Raw genomic sequence first — 17,698 nt, 5'->3', positions numbered from 1 at the left:
GCTATTGGAGGGGAATTATGGGGATATTGGAGGGTATAAGGGCTATTGAAGGGGCATTATGGGGATATTGGGGGGTATGAGGGCTATTGGAGGGGCGTTATGGGGATATTGGGGGGTATGAGGGCTATTGAAGGGGCATTATGGGGATATTGGAGGGTATGAGGGCTATTGGAGGGGCGTTGTGGGGATATTGGAGGGTATGAGGGCTATTGGAGGGGCACTATGGGGATATTGGAGGGGAATTATGGGGATATTGGAGGGTATGAGGGCTATTGAAGGGGCGTTATGGGGATATTGGGGGGTATGAAGGCTATTGGAGGGGCGTTATGGGGATATTGGGGGGTATGAGGGCTATTGAAGGGGCGTTGTGGGGATATTGGAGGGTATGAGGGCTATTGGAGGGGCGTTATGGGGATATTGGAGGGTATGAGGGCTATTGGAGGGGCGTTATGGGGATATTGGAGGGTATGAGGGCTATTGGAGGGGCATTATGGGGCTATTGGAGGGGCATTATGGGGATATTGGGGGGTATGAGGGCTATTGAAGGGGCATTATGGGGATATTGGAGGGTATGAGGGCTATTGAAGGGGGCATTGTGGGGCTATTGGAGGGTATGAGGGCTATTGGAGGGGAATTGTGGGGATATTGGGGGGTATGAGGGCTATTGAAGGGGCATTATGGGGATATTGGAGGGTATGAGGGCTATTGGAGGGGCGTTGTGGGGATATTGGGGGGTATGAGGGCTATTGAAGGGGCATTATGGGGCTATTGGAGGGGAATTATGGGGATATTGGAGGGTATGAGGGCTATTGAAGGGGCATTATGGGGATATTGGGGGGTATGAGGGCTATTGGAGGGGCGTTATGGGGATATTGGGGGGTATGAGGGCTATTGAAGGGGCATTATGGGGATATTGGAGGGTATGAGGGCTATTGGAGGGGCGTTATGGGGATATTGGGGGGTATGAGGGCTATTGAAGGGGCATTATGGGGATATTGGAGGGGAATTATGGGGATATTGGAGGGTATGAGGGATATTGAAGGGGCGTTATGGGGATATTGGGGGGTATGAAGGCTATTGGAGGGGCGTTATGGGGATATTGGGGGGTATGAGGGCTATTGAAGGGGCGTTGTGGGGATATTGGAGGGTATGAGGGCTATTGGAGGGGCGTTATGGGGATATTGGGGGGTATGAGGGCTATTGAAGGGGCATTATGGGGCTATTGGAGGGGAATTATGGGGATATTGGAGGGTATGAGGGCTATTGAAGGGGCATTATGGGGATATTGGGGGGTATGAGGGCTATTGGAGGGGCGTTATGGGGATATTGGGGGGTATGAGGGCAATTGGAGGGGCATTATGGGGATATTGGAGGGTATGAGGGCTATTGGAGGGGCGTTATGGGGATATTGGAGGGTATGAGGGCTATTGGAGGGGCATTATGGGGATATTGGAGGGCTATTGGAGGGGCATTATGGGGATATTGGAGGGTATGAGGGCTATTGAAGGGGCATTATGGGGATATTGGAGGGCTATTGGAGGGGCATTATGGGGATATTGGAGGGTATGAGGGCTACTGGGGGGTGTTAGGGGGATGTTGGGGAGCATTGGGGGGGTGTTATGGGGATATTGGGGAGCATTGGGGGGGTGTTATGGGGATATTGGAGGGTATGAGGGCTATTGGAGGGGCGTTATGGGGATATTGGGGGGATGTTGGGGGGTATTAGGGGGATATTTGGGGCTATTGGAGGGGTGTTATGGGGTGTGAGGGGGATATTGGGGGGCACTAGGGGGATGCTGAAACGGCCTTTTAAACATCAACAATTGAATTTCATTTCTCCTTTTCATTTGATCACATCTTTCCAATTCCTCTGTAGTAATCAGTCTCTTGCTATGAAACACATTAAAGGAGAGTGTATATGTTTATACACTGTGTATATGAAGTGGCATGATGACTAAAAAAAAAGAATCATACCTATTTACTCATTAGTTGCTGCTGATGAAATTGATGCTTGGACAGCCATTAGGAAAAAAAAGTCTTATTTGTATATGTTTTGATGTAGGTGATGATCTTTAAGTGATCTACGTGAATTTCTCATTGATAAAGTAAATATTCATAAATATTCACAGCAGCGAAGGTGTACAATTAGATGGGTTAAATATAACATTCCTCTCCGCCACTAAATACTCTCCAAATCTCAAAACATCATTTATCAAGGTATGAGGCAACACGTCAAATTAAAAACCCCTAATAAACCTTTAATTAGAGCAGGTTTAACAAGTGACAAATTACATTAAAACAATCTGAAGCTTTAAAAAGCCTGGATTATTGTTCACTTTCCTCTCTGGCTTGCAGCTCAGGGATCTTGGTCAAAACCATACAATGTGCTGAGACTGCTGCTGCTGCTGCTGCTGCATAATATTACTTTGTACAGATAAAAATGTACAGTGTACAGAAGGTACATCATAGAGGAGGGAAAAATAAAAATAAAAAAACATCAATAATGGAGATGCAAGTCAGGCATCATTTCAAGTTGTGCCACACCAAACCAAGTTTACATTCACTCAATTTACAGCCTGCACGGAAAAAAGGAAAAAGACTAAAAGGGGGTAAACAGGTAAACAGGCAACACTGGCTATGGACACAAAGCAAATTACACTGAGTGCAAGTACAGTAACAACTTGTGTCTGCATTTGTATTTCTTGCACATCAGCTGTGAAAGTAAAATAGGTCAAACCCTGCACTCACTAAAAAAAAAAAAAAAAAAAAAAGTGTGCATGCACAGGGGGGACACGATAGTGTGTAACCTTGATGACCTAACTGATGATCAGTTTATTAACTGCACCCATGAGTGTACATTTAACTAGACTTCTCATCTCATGGTCACTTTTCTAAACACACACAAAATATTCAGGAGATTTAATAAGGATTTGACTACCTCTGCTCTTCAAATGATTACAGCCAAATGTGGAAAATTGAAAAAATGTAAATACATTCCCACAACAAGTGCAGCGCCAGTCCCTCAAACAGCACAAAATTAAGGCACGATTTGGTTATTTGCTGCAGAGAACAGTGCACTATGTTTTCGTGCATTGCTTGTACATCTTGCTGCAAATACTCCACTCCATCTGCACTGCTTTTCTTATATAATGAAAATAAAATATAACGGAGAACTAAGGGACAGAGTTACCAAATCCATCGTAACTGCTCGGTCAAATGAACCACTCTGTGCGATTTTGATGTAACCTTGTAAGTTATTAAAACTTTTGTATGTGCTGTAGGAGTTAATCTGATTCTTGATAATTAACTGGGGACAATATTTCTTACAAACTTACACTTTATTAATCTCAAATGAACCCCCACCATATTTAAACAAAACAGGACATGCTTTGTGAAGATCAGCATGGCTTAACTGTCCCTGTTTCAAAAGACTACGACATAAAACGGGTAAAGGAGGGTGGAAATGGCGACAAACTTCAACACCTGACCAGATTTGCTGATCCTGATCATGTGGAATACTTTAGCTTTAGCTGCACACTAAAGCACTTTGGTGGCCAGAGGATGTCTGTGGGTTAGGAAAAAAATGTCAAAACCATCAAACTGCACCAGTCACAAAAAAAACGCATAACTTTCAAAATATAAAGAAAATAATAATAATAATAGTAGTAATAATAATACATTAGAGTACAATGGAATACAATCAAAATGGCAAGACTGAGGTGAGAAATGCATGAAGTGGGGGTATCACGCATTAAATTACAGAAAAAGCCAATTACTCCACACACGTTTCAAAACCAAGCGGCTTGTATAGCATGACCGTGTGGTCACGGCATCCCCTCTCACACGTCTTTTCACTCATTTGTTGGTACAAAATGAATTAGAGCTTATGACAATCTGCAGTTTTTTTTTTTTTTTTTTTACAGACAATTTCAACCACCACCATTCAACAAATATTTACAGCACCCCTTTTAGAGTGTGTGCATGCCATTGTTTTGGACTAAAAACTACAAAGAAAGGAAATACATAAAGTTAAAAAAGTCTCCAGGGAAATAAACATCCACATTATATGATACAATTTAAAGCATAAATATAGGGATATTGGAACCAGCACATGCAGCTATGTATAGCCCAACAGAACTCCTTTTGACCAAGGAGAGGAGTAAACTGGAGAAACAAAACAGAGAGACAAGAGTAGAACCACAGACAGCAGCTTCAATTCTCTCTCATATATCCTCAAATCTGAATATTAGAATAAAGTGGAAGCCAAGTTTCCTTGTTTAATCCATTAAAGCCAGTCTGATAAAAAAAAAAAAATCCAAAGAAAAGAAAAAGCATAATATTGATAACTGTGTCCATTGCACCGAAGTTTGAGAGGAGGGATATGCAGGACTAGCTGTCCTAAGCAAAGCTCTGGCAACTCCCGACATGTTCACTGCGCACAGCTCTCCTCTTTAGCTCCACCTCCAAGACAAACAAGCTGACAGGGTTGCAGCAAACAGTCACTTTAGACCTGCTTAGAAGAGACCACCATGTCTTGAATGAGGAAAAAGCTCCTGAGCATGGCTCCAACTGCAGGGAAGGACCCAGGAGATGGGGAGACTCTCAGAGAGAGAAGGAGAAGAAAAGAAAAAGGGAGACAGAGCAGAAGAGGACATGGTTAGGGCTCAGGAGAAGCTCAGGAAGCTGGATGTGCTGGAGCGCTGGTGTAGCCGGGCCATGGTGTTCATGCTGGAGCTGGACGGTTTCAGGGGTGTGTTACAGCCCAGGGCCTGCGGGAAACGCTGGTGGTAGCGGTCAAGACGCAGGTACTTAACAGTCACCAGCTTTCCTGGAACAGAAGGCACAAGAGGTCAGGAGCTCGATAAAGCACAACTGCAGTTTGTAAATAAGCATACGATCAATGTAATCTGTGATGCCTCGGCCTATTCCGCTCCCTTCTATCACAATTATTAAATCCATTTACCATCAAACCAAGAGCCATGCAGTGCCTTGAAAGCTTTCCCAGAGTGCTCTGCTGAAAGGCACTTCACATAAACGCAGCCCTGTGGGGACAGAAGAGCTCACAATGATGTAATGATGATGACTTTTACACAACCAATATGTAGATTCCAATGTGAATGTGTAGTTTTAGGGAGCTTTCACACCTCGAGGGTTTTTTTTTCCTCCCCATTTTATTATATAAAGGAAACATGCTGAAATGGGGGAAAAATGCTCATGTGACACACACACACCATTCAGCAGTGAACAGAGCAAACCCACCTCTCGTGAATTCTTATCAACAGCAATGTGGACGATCCCATCATTATCGCTGCATTTCTCCAAAATGGCTTCTTGAATGGCAAGATGCCAGTTTTCCCCCACCTCCCTAACAAACAACAGAGAACTGGGTGTTGAGAAAACATCATGTCTTTAAAACATGCGGCATGTGACGTGTTTAACTGGCCTGCCAAACTTGTGTTCACAAGCATTTTAAATCCAAGCTGCCAAAGATTAAATCTGCTGTACTCTTTAACGCTTACAGATACGCGCTGAGCTTAATGCTAGACTCTGTTAACAAAACACACATAGCTGATAGAGCCAGAACTTACATTACAGGGTCAAACATGTTGCGAATTTTCAGACATGGCGTTAAGCTGTTTGGTGGCGAATTCCTTCGATCCAACGGAAATGCTGTAAAGTACGGCAAGCACAATGTTGAATATAAAAACAAGTACACGTTTCACGTACACAGATTGAGGGATAATATTTCTGATGCCATAGTCTATAACGAGCAGAATTACCTTTTCCCTGCCATACTTTGGAAGGCATATTGCACATCTTGTCACAAGACAAGGGAGGCTGGAGCCACCGCCACACCAGGAAATCGGCTCCACCAATCCTCTGCGTTTCTGTCCGGACGCGAGACTCATTTGCAGAGAGGAAAGTCACAGCTCTTTCCCACACTTTCTTCTTCTTCTTCCTGATATTTAAATTAACACACACGCACAAAAACATGGCTTTTAGATTTACAAAAGAAAAACTGTAAAAAAGGAAGTACTGTTAACAGGAAACACAAAAATGCATGTACATGTTAACCCTTATGCTTATCTTATAATGAGACCTGTAGATATTATTACCATTTTTAAAGAGGACATAGTTTTAAGGCTATGGCGGGAAAAAAGGAAAAAAACGACTGAGTACAAGTTTCAAGTGTACACCAATATGAAATTTGCTGTTCAATATATTTATATTCTAGCCAAAAGAATGAAAAAAATACAATAAAAATACAACAACATGGATAGTTGGGTGGTTCTACATGCCTAGACTTTTCCTTACATTCATATCACTGAAAGTCTATTTCTAAAATATAAATACATGAACAAAATTAAGCCAGATAAAGAGAAATCATTTGTTTTTAATCTTCTAGCATCACAAACTCACAAGTCAAAGCTTTAGAAATTACACAAAGAGCATCAAAAGTGACACCAAGTGGAAAGAGTTCTGTCTTTGAAAACATAATTGTAAACATATAAACCGTAGACTATTCACGTAAAGAAATTTGTTCACAGTAACAGAAGGGCATCACAGAGTTAACTTATTAAACTTAGGATTTAACTCAAAGCCTAAAGGAAGTCCATACAGTCCAACAGAAATCCAACATAGTCTAAGCCTGAAACATCACAGACACTGAACTCCGAGCTATGACAACCAGCTGTTTCTAAACAGCCGGTCAATGGCAGTGTAATTTTCTGGGTTTGTCAGCTGAAACTGATGCATGCCTGAAAAGTCCAGCTGAAAGGTAAAATGTCCCACCTGTCCTGAGGCTGAATGAGAGAGTCCCGCACGTGAGGAATGGGCAGATAAGCCTGCAGGTCCTTATTCTCCTGGCACGCCTCGTTATGGCTCTTCAGGACGTCTGCACATACAGCAATGAAGCTTTGATACACTCATCTCATTTCATCACTCCTCACACAAAAGGTCATTTATACAGAACAAACAGCAGCAGAGAAACCTGGCATCAGTACCTATGATTCTCTCCACCATATCATACATCTCCCTGGTCTCCTTCTCCTCCCTGCTCCACCGGTACTTCATGTAACGCAGTACGCCATAAACAATGCCGATTCCTGTGGGGAAGCAGGAAGCAGACAGAGCAGACCACGGATGACGAACATCAAAGAGATTTAGGCAAAGCTGAAGAAAGGGTGAGGCTGGATTTACATAGCAGAGGTCTCGAGGTCAAGGGCTGTCTGCGTTTTCATTTATCTGAACCAGAAGCCAAACCCTACACTTATCCTTAATAAATCGAATCAGTGTTGAAACTCTAGTGTTGAGAGACGTACCAGCTAGAATGAGGAGCACTCTGTAGATCACAGTGAAGAAGGCTCGTCGTAAGCGGCAAATGAAGGACATGTGAGGGTGAGTGGACTCCAGACGAGTAATGTCGGACACGTCCTCCACTAGTTGCATAGGGTCTTTTGCAATCAACCTGTAAGCCCAGCAGTCAGGGGTTAAAAGAGAACGCATTGACACAGTGACCCACAGCTGTAACCAGACGCGACAACAAGGCATTTATTTATTTTTTAATACCAATCAGGTTAGGAAACTCTAACAAGTAAAAAAGTTTACTATTAGCAAGCTATTGGTTTACTTTACCTTATACCAGAAGTATCTCCAGTTCTAATGATCCACTCCATGGCTGTTTCTATCCAACCTTCATAGCTTTTATTTTGCATCTAGATGAAGCAAAAACATAAATATGACTGAATACACGTTATCAATCACTAACGCAAGAAAGGTTTTTAAAAAATGAGGAGAGGAACGGGCTAAAAGACATTTTTTACTACTCTTGCGCCCAGGACTGCTGGAGCAACAGGAGCGAGCCGGCATTTGACCCGGCACTTTTAAAACTACTGACCCAGCACTTCAGGCGATAACAAACAGGTCTGACTCGGTTGAAAAACCAATCACATTTCTCCTAAAGGGGATTTCCTATGAGTGATAAAGGGTTAACTGCGCTTTGGTGCTCACTGGCACTTAATAATCACGTGTTGAATCAGTATAGCTAACGTTTCAATATTTTAAGTGACATACGCATATATTCTGTATTCTGAATCAATTACAGGAACATTCATCAAATAACATTCTTCAAATAAAGTAAGTAAGGACTGCGGAACGTGAACGTGTGTTAGATTTTTTAAAACATATTTTACAATTAGTGCTGTCTAACTCCGTGATCTATTTTTTTTGCTGTTATTAGCTGTCTGTGGAATAAAATGTAATATGAAGCATGTGGGGTCGAAATAAACTACTCTGACGTTCATTAAAAGGTGTATGTCATGTCCTGTTATTGTATTATAATCAGATCCTGGCTCCATATAGCACTAAAAGCAATATACGTAGTCAGTCTGTATGTTTTTATAGACAAATGACAGATGCACCTTTTCTCTCAGACAAAATGATGATGATGGACCAGCATCCCAAGATCCGAGTTCCCAGGAAACAGACAGGTGTGCATGTAGGTTTTTTAAGCACCAGCTAGCAATGGTTTTCAGTCTGTTCACATTTTTCTGTCTCTGAAGCTCCTCAGTAACTTTTTATTAAACATCATTAAAAGGATCAGATTTTGCCCCACCAGTTTAGCTTATGCCACACCAATTTGCCAATGATTATCATTTTTATTTATTTATGAACATCCCTTACTTTTTATTGATCCAAGGTAACTGTCCAAGGTTGTGAGACATTTGCGGAAAAAGTTAGTTCCCGTTATGACTGACATTATAGCAGCAATAACCTATAGCCAGGTCACTCAGCAGCCTTTTTTTTTTACTTTTAATTTTTTTAATATGACAGAAAATAGAGCTCGTCATGTTACTGAGAACCACAAAGTACAAAGTCCTCTGTCCTAAAACACTTCCTGTGGTAGAAACCTTGAAGGGAAGTGCTTTACCTCTGAGTGTTACAAAGCCCTGACACTGGCGTCTCGTTTAATAAACGTTAAAGTCTCCTTACAGAAAACTCCATATCAAGGACTACACATTTTTCTTTGTTAAATATCACATTACTAGGTATAGATTAACTAGCTTTTACTACAGAAACGATATCAGAACAAGAACATTAATATAAACCTGTGACATTACTGTCAGAGCTGCTGTTATAGTAATCAATACCTTCTGATCAATCATAATCGAGAACTCTACAGCAATGTGGTGTAACTCAGATTATTTCACAGCCGCTCCCAGCACATCAAAACAAAGTCTGGCATAATCACTGCGCAAAACTTAACCTACCATCAGATACTTGGTGGCCTCGGAGAAGGAGACACTTCTGTTGAATGGCTCGTTGAGATCTTTGCAGTCATGTTCACCTGAAAGAAATACGTTTCATATTTTAACCACAGGATATCTTATTGTTCGAAAGGCAACTTGGAAATGTTACTGTACACCAAGGCCGGGTGATATGACAACTCAATACCATGATTCAATACATCAAAATACACTTCTCTAGGAGTATTATGATGTTATCACTGCTTTAACTAACCAGCCTTTTTTTACTTTTACTTTTTTTTAAATATGACAGAAAATAGAGCTCGTCATGTTACTGGGAACCACAAAATACAAAGTCCTCTGTCCTAAAGCACTTCCTGTGGTAGAAACCTTAAAGGGAAGTGCTTTACCTCTGAGTGTTACAAAGCCCTGACGCTGGAGTCAGTATCATTTTTAAATGTTACTGTACACAAAGGCTGGGTGATATGACAATTCAATACCATGATTAAGTACCTCAAAATACACTTCTCTAGGAGTATTATGACATTATCACTGCTTTAACTAAACAATCAAACTGATACTGACAACAACAATTACCTGATTAGACATTAACATCTAATTTACCATCACACATTTCATTCTACTTTTCCTTGTTAAAGCACCAGAAAATCTTAATGAGTTAATGTTTATAAATTAGGTTAATGAGGATCTTTTGGGCCACACCATGCATTAAAGTCTGAAAAACTGGTCATTTTCCAATGGCTACAGGTACTTCACCAGAGTCTCCAGGTAGCCCTCACTGCAGAACCAAAAGTCCAGGTGTGGAGTCGGACCTAATCCAGCTCCTTCTACCTGGACAGTCAACCCAAAAATACCAGGAGGTGGAGACAACTCGGTGTGTTTCAGGCTGGATAAATGGTGTTGAGTGTGTTGCTTTGTGAGTCAGGGTTATAGGAGGAGTTGGATCAGGTCCAGCTCCATCCCCTGGACTTTTGATAGTCCAGGTTTCTCCCCTAATGATGTAAATTGGATGGTAAATCTGGATAAGCTTCGTCTGTACCATTTACAAGGTTGACATTACCCATCCCTTGAACAGCTTCCATCAAAACTTCATAATTAAACAGTCTCTTCAAGCATGAGCAAACCAAGATAATGAGCACACAATGGATGGTACTGCAGCACTGAACAATCCTGAGCGTGCAGTTGTTTAGTTGTGCTTGAGTGAAGTCTCAAACAATTTACCATAACAAAGCTAGTTAAAAGCTCAATCAACAACAAACCATCACTGTTTTACTCCATTTTGAATCCTATATTCACCTGCAGCATTGGCCAGATGGTCGTGCAGTTGGAGTAGAAGTCTGAGAATGGTGTCTTTCTCTGTGTGGCTCTAGGAACAAAAGAACAAGAACATTGCTTTAAATAGTAACACATTCATTGCAGCTCAACCTGTTTTACCACTGAGGTGGTGAGCCTATTAAACACGATAACATCTTTCAATCACATGAGGAGGAAAAAAACAAGGGACTTTCAAAAAGGAATTCAGCCATTAGCAAAGATTTAATGTGCCCTTCAGAATAACCAAACAAAAACGACATTATTATATACACCTTCGTTCTAACAAAAATATACACATTTTCATAAGATCTACTATTTAAATAATAGTATTTTCTCTCAAAAGAAGTCATAAATATTTGTCCATAAGTTACTGTTATTTTAGCTGCCTTTTACAGTGTATTGGAGTAGAAATTAAATTATGAACATGACTTTCAGCTTTAATTTGAGAATATTTATATTCAAATCAGACGAAAGGTGTAGCACTTTTTATATGCGGTCCTCCGCTTCTTAAGGGACGTAAAGTAATCGAACAATTGGCTGCGCAGCTGCTCCATGGCCAGGTGTGTGTTATTCCCTCATCATTTCACTTACAAGGCAGCAGATTAAAAGTCTAGAGTTTGTTCCAGGTGAGGCATTTACATTCTGCTGCTGCTGATATACGGTGTGATTGCTTTGAGGATACCTTAAAAAGGACTCTGACATTTCACTACTGCAACAAAGAGATGCAAATAAACGAAAAAAATTACTGTAGAGACAGAGATTTTGACTTTGTGCGCTAAAGTACAGTGCCAATTAATGTGTCTGTTTTTGTGATTATTCATGAATTCAATGAACACGTGTATCGCAATCCAGCTCCAGCTCTCTGCCTTAAGAGTCACCGAACTGTAACTGCGCGCACACACACACACACACACACACACACACACACACACACACACACCCCAAATCACACAAATGCACAAGCCACTTTTACTACTGCTGCTCTCTCTGTTGCACTACAGTGTAAATATTTACACACTCACACGTGCCGTGAATGTCTACAGTGTACGTGTTGTATTTTATTTTATTTTATTTTACTTTTTTAATTACTTGTCTTGTTATGTTGGTTTCTCACACCATGGGTCTGGGGGAAACGAAATTTCAATCCTCTGTGTGTCCTGTACATATAGCAGAATTGACAATAAAGTTGACTTTGACCGTGGAAAAGACACCATTGAGATTTATATTACTGATGGGTCTTTAACTGTAACAAGAGTACAATCGAGCTATGGACATCAGAAAGTCCGGGTTCACATAGCCTGCTGTGTATCGGTGTAGGGGAACTGAATAAAAGGTCACACCAAAAGGAAATTATATCACTGTGGGTAAAATGCTACTCAATGCTGGATGGGAAATAGCTGATACATCCATAACTTCTCTCTGAAATTATGCAGCCAAAGGTCATTTGGTGGAAAGGTCTTAAGAGAGTTAGGTAGAACAGGCATCGCATTTGTGTGACTCCTTTCGCTCTCCAACTTACCGGCTGATAGCAGATTTATTTATCAGAACTGGTTTCAAGAATCGATCTCTGCTGATAAGCCTTTGAGCTTTCAACTAAAAAAACTGACTGAAAACTAAAAATTTGCTCTCTCTCTCCCCTCCCTCTCTCTCCCTCTCTCTCCCTCTCTCTCTCTTTCTCTCTCTTTCTCTCTCTTTCTCTCCCTCTCTCTCCCTCCCTCTTTATCTCTCCCTCTCTCTCTCTCTCTCTCTCTCCCCCTGTGTGTTGCTTGATGCACAACATCCTTGTTTTTAGTCACTGCGCTCATGTGTACACAAAACTGTGTGTAAATATGTGCACAAGTCCAAGCAAGCATTTGTTTTGATAAATTCCACAAAGTGTGTTGAAATTTGTACAACGTAGTTTATGCACATTATTTATAAATGAAGTTCCAGGATATTTTACCCCAAAATATGTTTGCCTCTGCCAGGAGGTTAGGACATGGCTATAAATGCAGCTTTTACCGAGAAGACCCAAACATACAACTAAATCAAGACGGAAATCAATAGTAGCTCAATATCAATATTTTGCAACGACCCTCTCAGTCGCTAGATTTGAACTCGACTGAAACTCTGAATCTGAATCGAAGAAGGACGTCCACATGCACAAACCGAAAAGGAGAAAGGAGCTTGAAAAGTTCTGCATGGAGAACTGGCTCTAAAATCCCTCTACAATCATATACAATCTCTTTAGATATTACAAGAACAACAATCCCTGTATGTTTAAGAGTAAAATATCGTATGCTATTGTTTTTATATAAAATTTTCTTCAAAGGGGCCACATTACATACCTTTCACAATCAAACAGTTATAAATAAATTGAATAAAGTTACTTACATATGATTTATCAAAGTCTGCGCCAAATGGGTGGCTTCTGCCTGCAAAAGGGAAAAAACAACAGAGAACTTTAATAGCAGAATAGAGGAGAGAATCACATCCCACTGCATTTCCCTCTCATGACTGCTGAGGGCAGACACACACAAGCATCGGCATCTGAACAAAGGTGGGTCTCTAACATTATTAGGCAAAGTTGTCATTCACTGAAAACTCATTTTGACAGATTATTACTCGTGCGATTCAATTATTTTCCACATTCATATCTCTAACATAGGCACAAAAAATGAATGGCCTATCATCTTTAAAATGGTTATAATACATTATGGTACAATACAGTGGCAGCAAGTTATTTAGTTAAAGACAGTGTTAAATATTTATAAAATCGACTTGGAGAAACAATGCCAAAACATTGTGATGTTTAACCCCTTCACGCATGTTGTCCTTCCTCATGAATAGTTGGTTTAATGCTATTTTAGGAAAAAAATAATAAATAAAAAGGCACTTGTTGACAGGGTCATTACTCCAGTGTAACATAAAACAATCATTCTGATTTCTCTTGCTTTCCTGAATATTAGTTCACGTCTGGTGCAAGATTAATCAGAATCACTGAAAGACATTGTTGTTTTTCTGAAATATTTGACAGCACATTATGCTTGCTTTATACTTGCTCACCTCTAAAAGGCCTCTAATTTCTGACTCTGTTTAAACAAAAAAAAAACCTGTGCCTGTTTCATGTGGAAATAAACTACACTACTTCTGCTATCCGTTGTCTTTAACAGTACAGCAAAACGTCAGCATTGCTATTTCAGAAAACAAAGATAAAGTCATATATTGCTACATGTCTGCCACAGTGATACACATCTTTCCCTAAAACCATAAACAGAAACCAAACAGCAACAAAATGATGCAAACGGTGCTGGATATAATCAGGCAGCCAGCAAACAGAGTCAGGCGCTGTAGCTGTGGCCACAGACTTCCGACATCTCTGGAGAGACAAGCAATTAGTCTGCTTTAGCTTGTCTGTGACCTAGATGTCTGTCTGCCACTCGCTCTTTAGTCCAGACTCTCCCTGGGCACCACACACTCATGCTCTCATGCTCTCAATACAGGCACTAGCTTCCTCAGACATAGCTGGCTGGTAATTAAACACAAAAACAGCACTTCAGTGTTTCCCAGAATTAAAGGTCTTGTTCATTAGCTGATGAGTTAGGTATGCGAAAGCAGAGAAAACAGTGACATGTTCAGCGCAGGACTACTCCGGGAAAAGGACTGAAAACATTGCACTATAAACAGAAAAGATATTAACTACTAAAATACTGAATATACATCAGGGGAAGAAAAATCAGTAGCTCAGGCGTCTGGGCCAAAAACATTTGTGTCCAGGTTATTAATTTTTTATATTTGTAGTTTCTCAGTATGTTTACTAAATCAGTGAAAGAAAATAGACTCTACTTCTTACTGACTTTCTTACTGAAAACAAATGTTTTCATTTGCTGTGCAGGTTTAAATCATAACACCCCTCATAATCTACACCGTAACTACGGCGCATGCTTCCACCACCTGCTGCGCTACACACATCGGCCGAGGCGAGGTCTGGCAGGATGATTTTTAATTAGTCTGCGCACATGACAGATGATCTTTTCATAATCAGGAGCATGCCAGCATAGAAGCGCTGACAAAACCGAGCAAAACCAGTGTCAGAGCAACACTATGTGAGTTAACGTATACAGAAGAGGCCAGTCAGAGCTTTCCTCAGTGTGTGTTACACTGCGCTGTGATGCAGCACGAGCGGCGGTTCGAGAAGATCCCGCGAGCGGCTTCACGTGTCCTGGAAGAAGAACACGCTAGCATTCGTCCTCGTGTGTTACAGGGAGAGCTAGCTAGCGGTGGGAATTGGCAAGAGATCAGAAATTGGGGGAAAAGCCACTCCAGTAAGTGATGGTATGTAAAGTACACAGAGTGGAAACACTTCTGCATCACAGTGGCTTCAGTGCTGCTCTCCTGCTGATCGCCTGAAACAGAACAACAGCCTCGTACTGCACTTCCTGTCTTTGCGTGACAACCGGTAACGTGCGAGCCTTTTCAGGACATACTGTAATCTAAACCTCTTTAAAAACTTGCAAGAAAATATTAAATTTCAGTTAAACACTTCTTGAGTTTTGTTCCGATCATCAGGTTATTTATAACTCCATTTCAGTCACTATGAGAAGCAACAGATTGGACAAATGGATTCATTATTAATATATTTTTAAATAATTATTGAATAAAAATCTCTAAAGGGTGCACCATCATGTGGCTTCACCTTGTTATCATAGGTGTAGTAAAATAAAATCCTGTGATGCTCATCTTCGTATTGTGAAAATGCACTAAAGTATTGTGATATTTATTTTTGGGATCGAGACAATGGGAACGAGTTCACAGCCATCTCTAACCTCAGAATACAAACTGGCTTTGGAAATAAAAGGAGTAAAATCCCTGCAGGTATTCAGTAGAGCTGCACAATACATCGAATTTACTGAAATATCGCAAAGGTAAATATTTCGATACGCACATGGCGAGGGCTTGCGATAACCGAATGAGTTTAATACTTTAAAAAGTTACGAGAAGTCAAAGCTTCAGGGCGAAACAGAGAGCAGAGAATGCTTTCTTTCCCTCTAAAGAACATAAGACATATATGTTATATCACTTGCAGGTATTAATTATATAAAAATATATATAATAGAATAGAATAATAATATATTTAAATTGATTTTACACACTTACAGCATTATCGTACCACTAAAACAACATGTGTATAACATTTTTCCTCAGTATTGTGCAGCCCTGCCTGGTGCTTAGGGACCTCGGGGTCACTCACTCACCAGTGACCGCGTCTGAGGCTCCAGAGCCCCGCATGCGCAGGTACATGAGGCCGAGCAGCAGGAAGAAGAGGCAGGCGGCGGTCAGGAGGAACATGGACAGGTAATGCGCGCTGAAGCCGCCGGTGCCCGACACCTCGTCCCGTTTAAACTGCTCAAGCAGCTCATCCTCTGGCGCCGCGGCCTTCCGCTTGCGGCTGTAGCTGTGGTTGGAGGCGGTGTGGTTGGAGTGGTTGAAGGCGTAGGTCGAGGCCAGGCTGTTATACGGGGAAAACCGGGGTCTGAGTCCCGGGCTGAAGCTCCCGCTGCTCGCCGCGGCCTCGCCGCCGTTTACACCCGTGAAGCGGGAACTTTTCAGAAAGCTCCCCGTCACCTCGCTCGTTTCTCCGTCGTCCTCCTCGCGCTCAGTCGCCATGTCTAGACCGTCAGCGCCGGACCTGCTGTCTGCCAGCTTCTCCCGGACGCGCTCCGACTCCCAGACGCTTTTGTACGGAGTGGACGTGAACTTGGACACACTCCGTCTGGAGAGCAGGCGGCGTTCCCTTTCCTCCTCCTCCTCCTCTTCCTCTTCGTCTGAATCGGAGTAATCCCCAGAGAGCTTGCTGCTGTAAGACGCTTTACTACCGTTCAGAGTTCTCCCGGTCCTCTCGGGCTCCTCTTCCAGCTTGTCCGCGTCCTCCGGCTCGCGGTCATCCTTATCCTCCGCCGCGGCGCGGTGCGAGTCCCCGAGGCTTGCTCTCCCCCGCTCTGTCCACCACGGAGCCCCGAGCGCGCTCCTCCTGCTCTCCGACAGCCCGAGCGGGGATCTGCTGCTGCTGCTGCTGCTGCTGTTTAACCCGAGCCCGGTACTCCTGCGCGCGCCGGCGGCGGCGGCGGGTGTCTCCTGTGTAGGCCTCACCGAGTGCAGCGCCGAGCCTCGGTCTCTCCTGCTGGGACTCGGGCCTCCCTTTTTCTGCGGCGCCTCCGCGTCTGACTCGTCCGAGCTGAAGCCCAGGACGAACTTTCCGCTCCTGTCCGCTCGCTTTTCGTTCAAAAGCGGCCGAGTGCCCGGGCTTCGAGTCGAGTTCACGTGCGTGACGTCACTGGCCGTCGGCCTAGCCCGGAGCGCCGCGGCTCCCGCCGCTGTGTGGCCGTTATTACCGCCGCTAGGGCTAATGCTAATGCTAGTGCTAATGCTGCTGCTGTTCCTCCCTTTCGCGCCCCTGGACCGCTGCTGCTGCTCCTCGCGTAGCTTTTTGAGCTTTTTTAAGTACACGGGCCGCGTGTTCTCCGTAACCGGGCCCGGAGTGAAGCCGAGGCGTTTTAACTCGGAGAAAAGCTCCTCGTCCGTTAGCTGCACGGACGCCATCTTTACACAGAACTCGCACAGAGAGCGTTACAGGAAGTGACGTACATGTAGCAGCCCCCAGACGGTAACACTGGGCGAGTTAAAAGTTACCCAAGTGACCTGAGCAGCAGAGGAGCCGCTGGAGCCTTCACTCACTTCATCTGACATCAAACCCATCTACACTAAGCTTCTCTCTGTGTTTTATATTTATATATATCTATATATATATAAATAACCAGGTACACAGGTGAAATAACTGCGTGTGTGTTTTAATGCAGTTTATTTCAGTTAATGTGATTTACATGTGATTTAATGTAATTACAATAAAATGATTTCTGATGAAATGGGAGAACACACCAGATACATTTCATCAGAAATCATTTTATTGTAATTACATTAAATCACATGTAAATAAAGTAAATATTTTGAGATTTAATTGTGCTTTTCTATTAATGATTTCAATCTCAAATCCACTATCCTCAAATCCACTATCCTCAAATCCACTATTATTAATATAATATTTATAATGCGTATGTGTGAGTATAATAGTATAAGTAAAT

The 17,698-nt window shown here is 42.3% G+C and overlaps 1 protein-coding gene across 1 annotated transcript; it reads right to left on the bottom strand.

Moving 5' to 3' along the window:
* Positions 1–2,237: 2,237 nt before the first annotated feature.
* lemd3 (LEM domain containing 3) lies at positions 2,238–17,268 on the bottom strand. The gene is made up of 13 exons (XM_053241833.1): positions 15,815–17,268; positions 12,954–12,994; positions 10,563–10,632; positions 9,270–9,346; positions 7,636–7,715; positions 7,323–7,468; positions 7,005–7,106; positions 6,793–6,895; positions 5,781–5,959; positions 5,589–5,670; positions 5,260–5,365; positions 4,964–5,042; positions 2,238–4,828 (listed from the first exon to the last, which is right to left on the bottom strand). Exons 1-13 carry the CDS (start codon positions 17,157–17,159, stop codon positions 4,665–4,667), a joined length of 2,574 nt encoding a protein of 857 aa, XP_053097808.1. The 5' UTR covers positions 17,160–17,268; the 3' UTR covers positions 2,238–4,664.
* Positions 17,269–17,698: the final 430 nt, after the last annotated feature.

The sequence above is a fragment of the Pangasianodon hypophthalmus genome, chromosome 18 (genome assembly GCF_027358585.1).
Source record: "Pangasianodon hypophthalmus isolate fPanHyp1 chromosome 18, fPanHyp1.pri, whole genome shotgun sequence".
Taxonomy (NCBI): domain Eukaryota; kingdom Metazoa; phylum Chordata; class Actinopteri; order Siluriformes; family Pangasiidae; genus Pangasianodon; species Pangasianodon hypophthalmus.
This window is presented reverse-complemented; position numbering and strand designations above follow the sequence as displayed.

Bases quoted from the DNA above. Each gene is read 5' to 3' on its own strand.
- lemd3 (XM_053241833.1), bottom strand. From the start codon at position 17,159: ATGGCGTCCGTGCAGCTAACGGACGAGGAGCTTTTCTCCGAGTTAAAA. The intron at 7,469-7,635 runs GTAAAGTAAACC...CTGGGCTTACAG, and splicing joins GGAGATACTTCTGGTATAAG to GTTGATTGCAAAAGACCCTA. The intron at 5,960-6,792 runs GTGGGACATTTT...TTTAAATATCAG, and splicing joins CTCATTCAGCCTCAGGACAG to GAAGAAGAAGAAGAAAGTGT.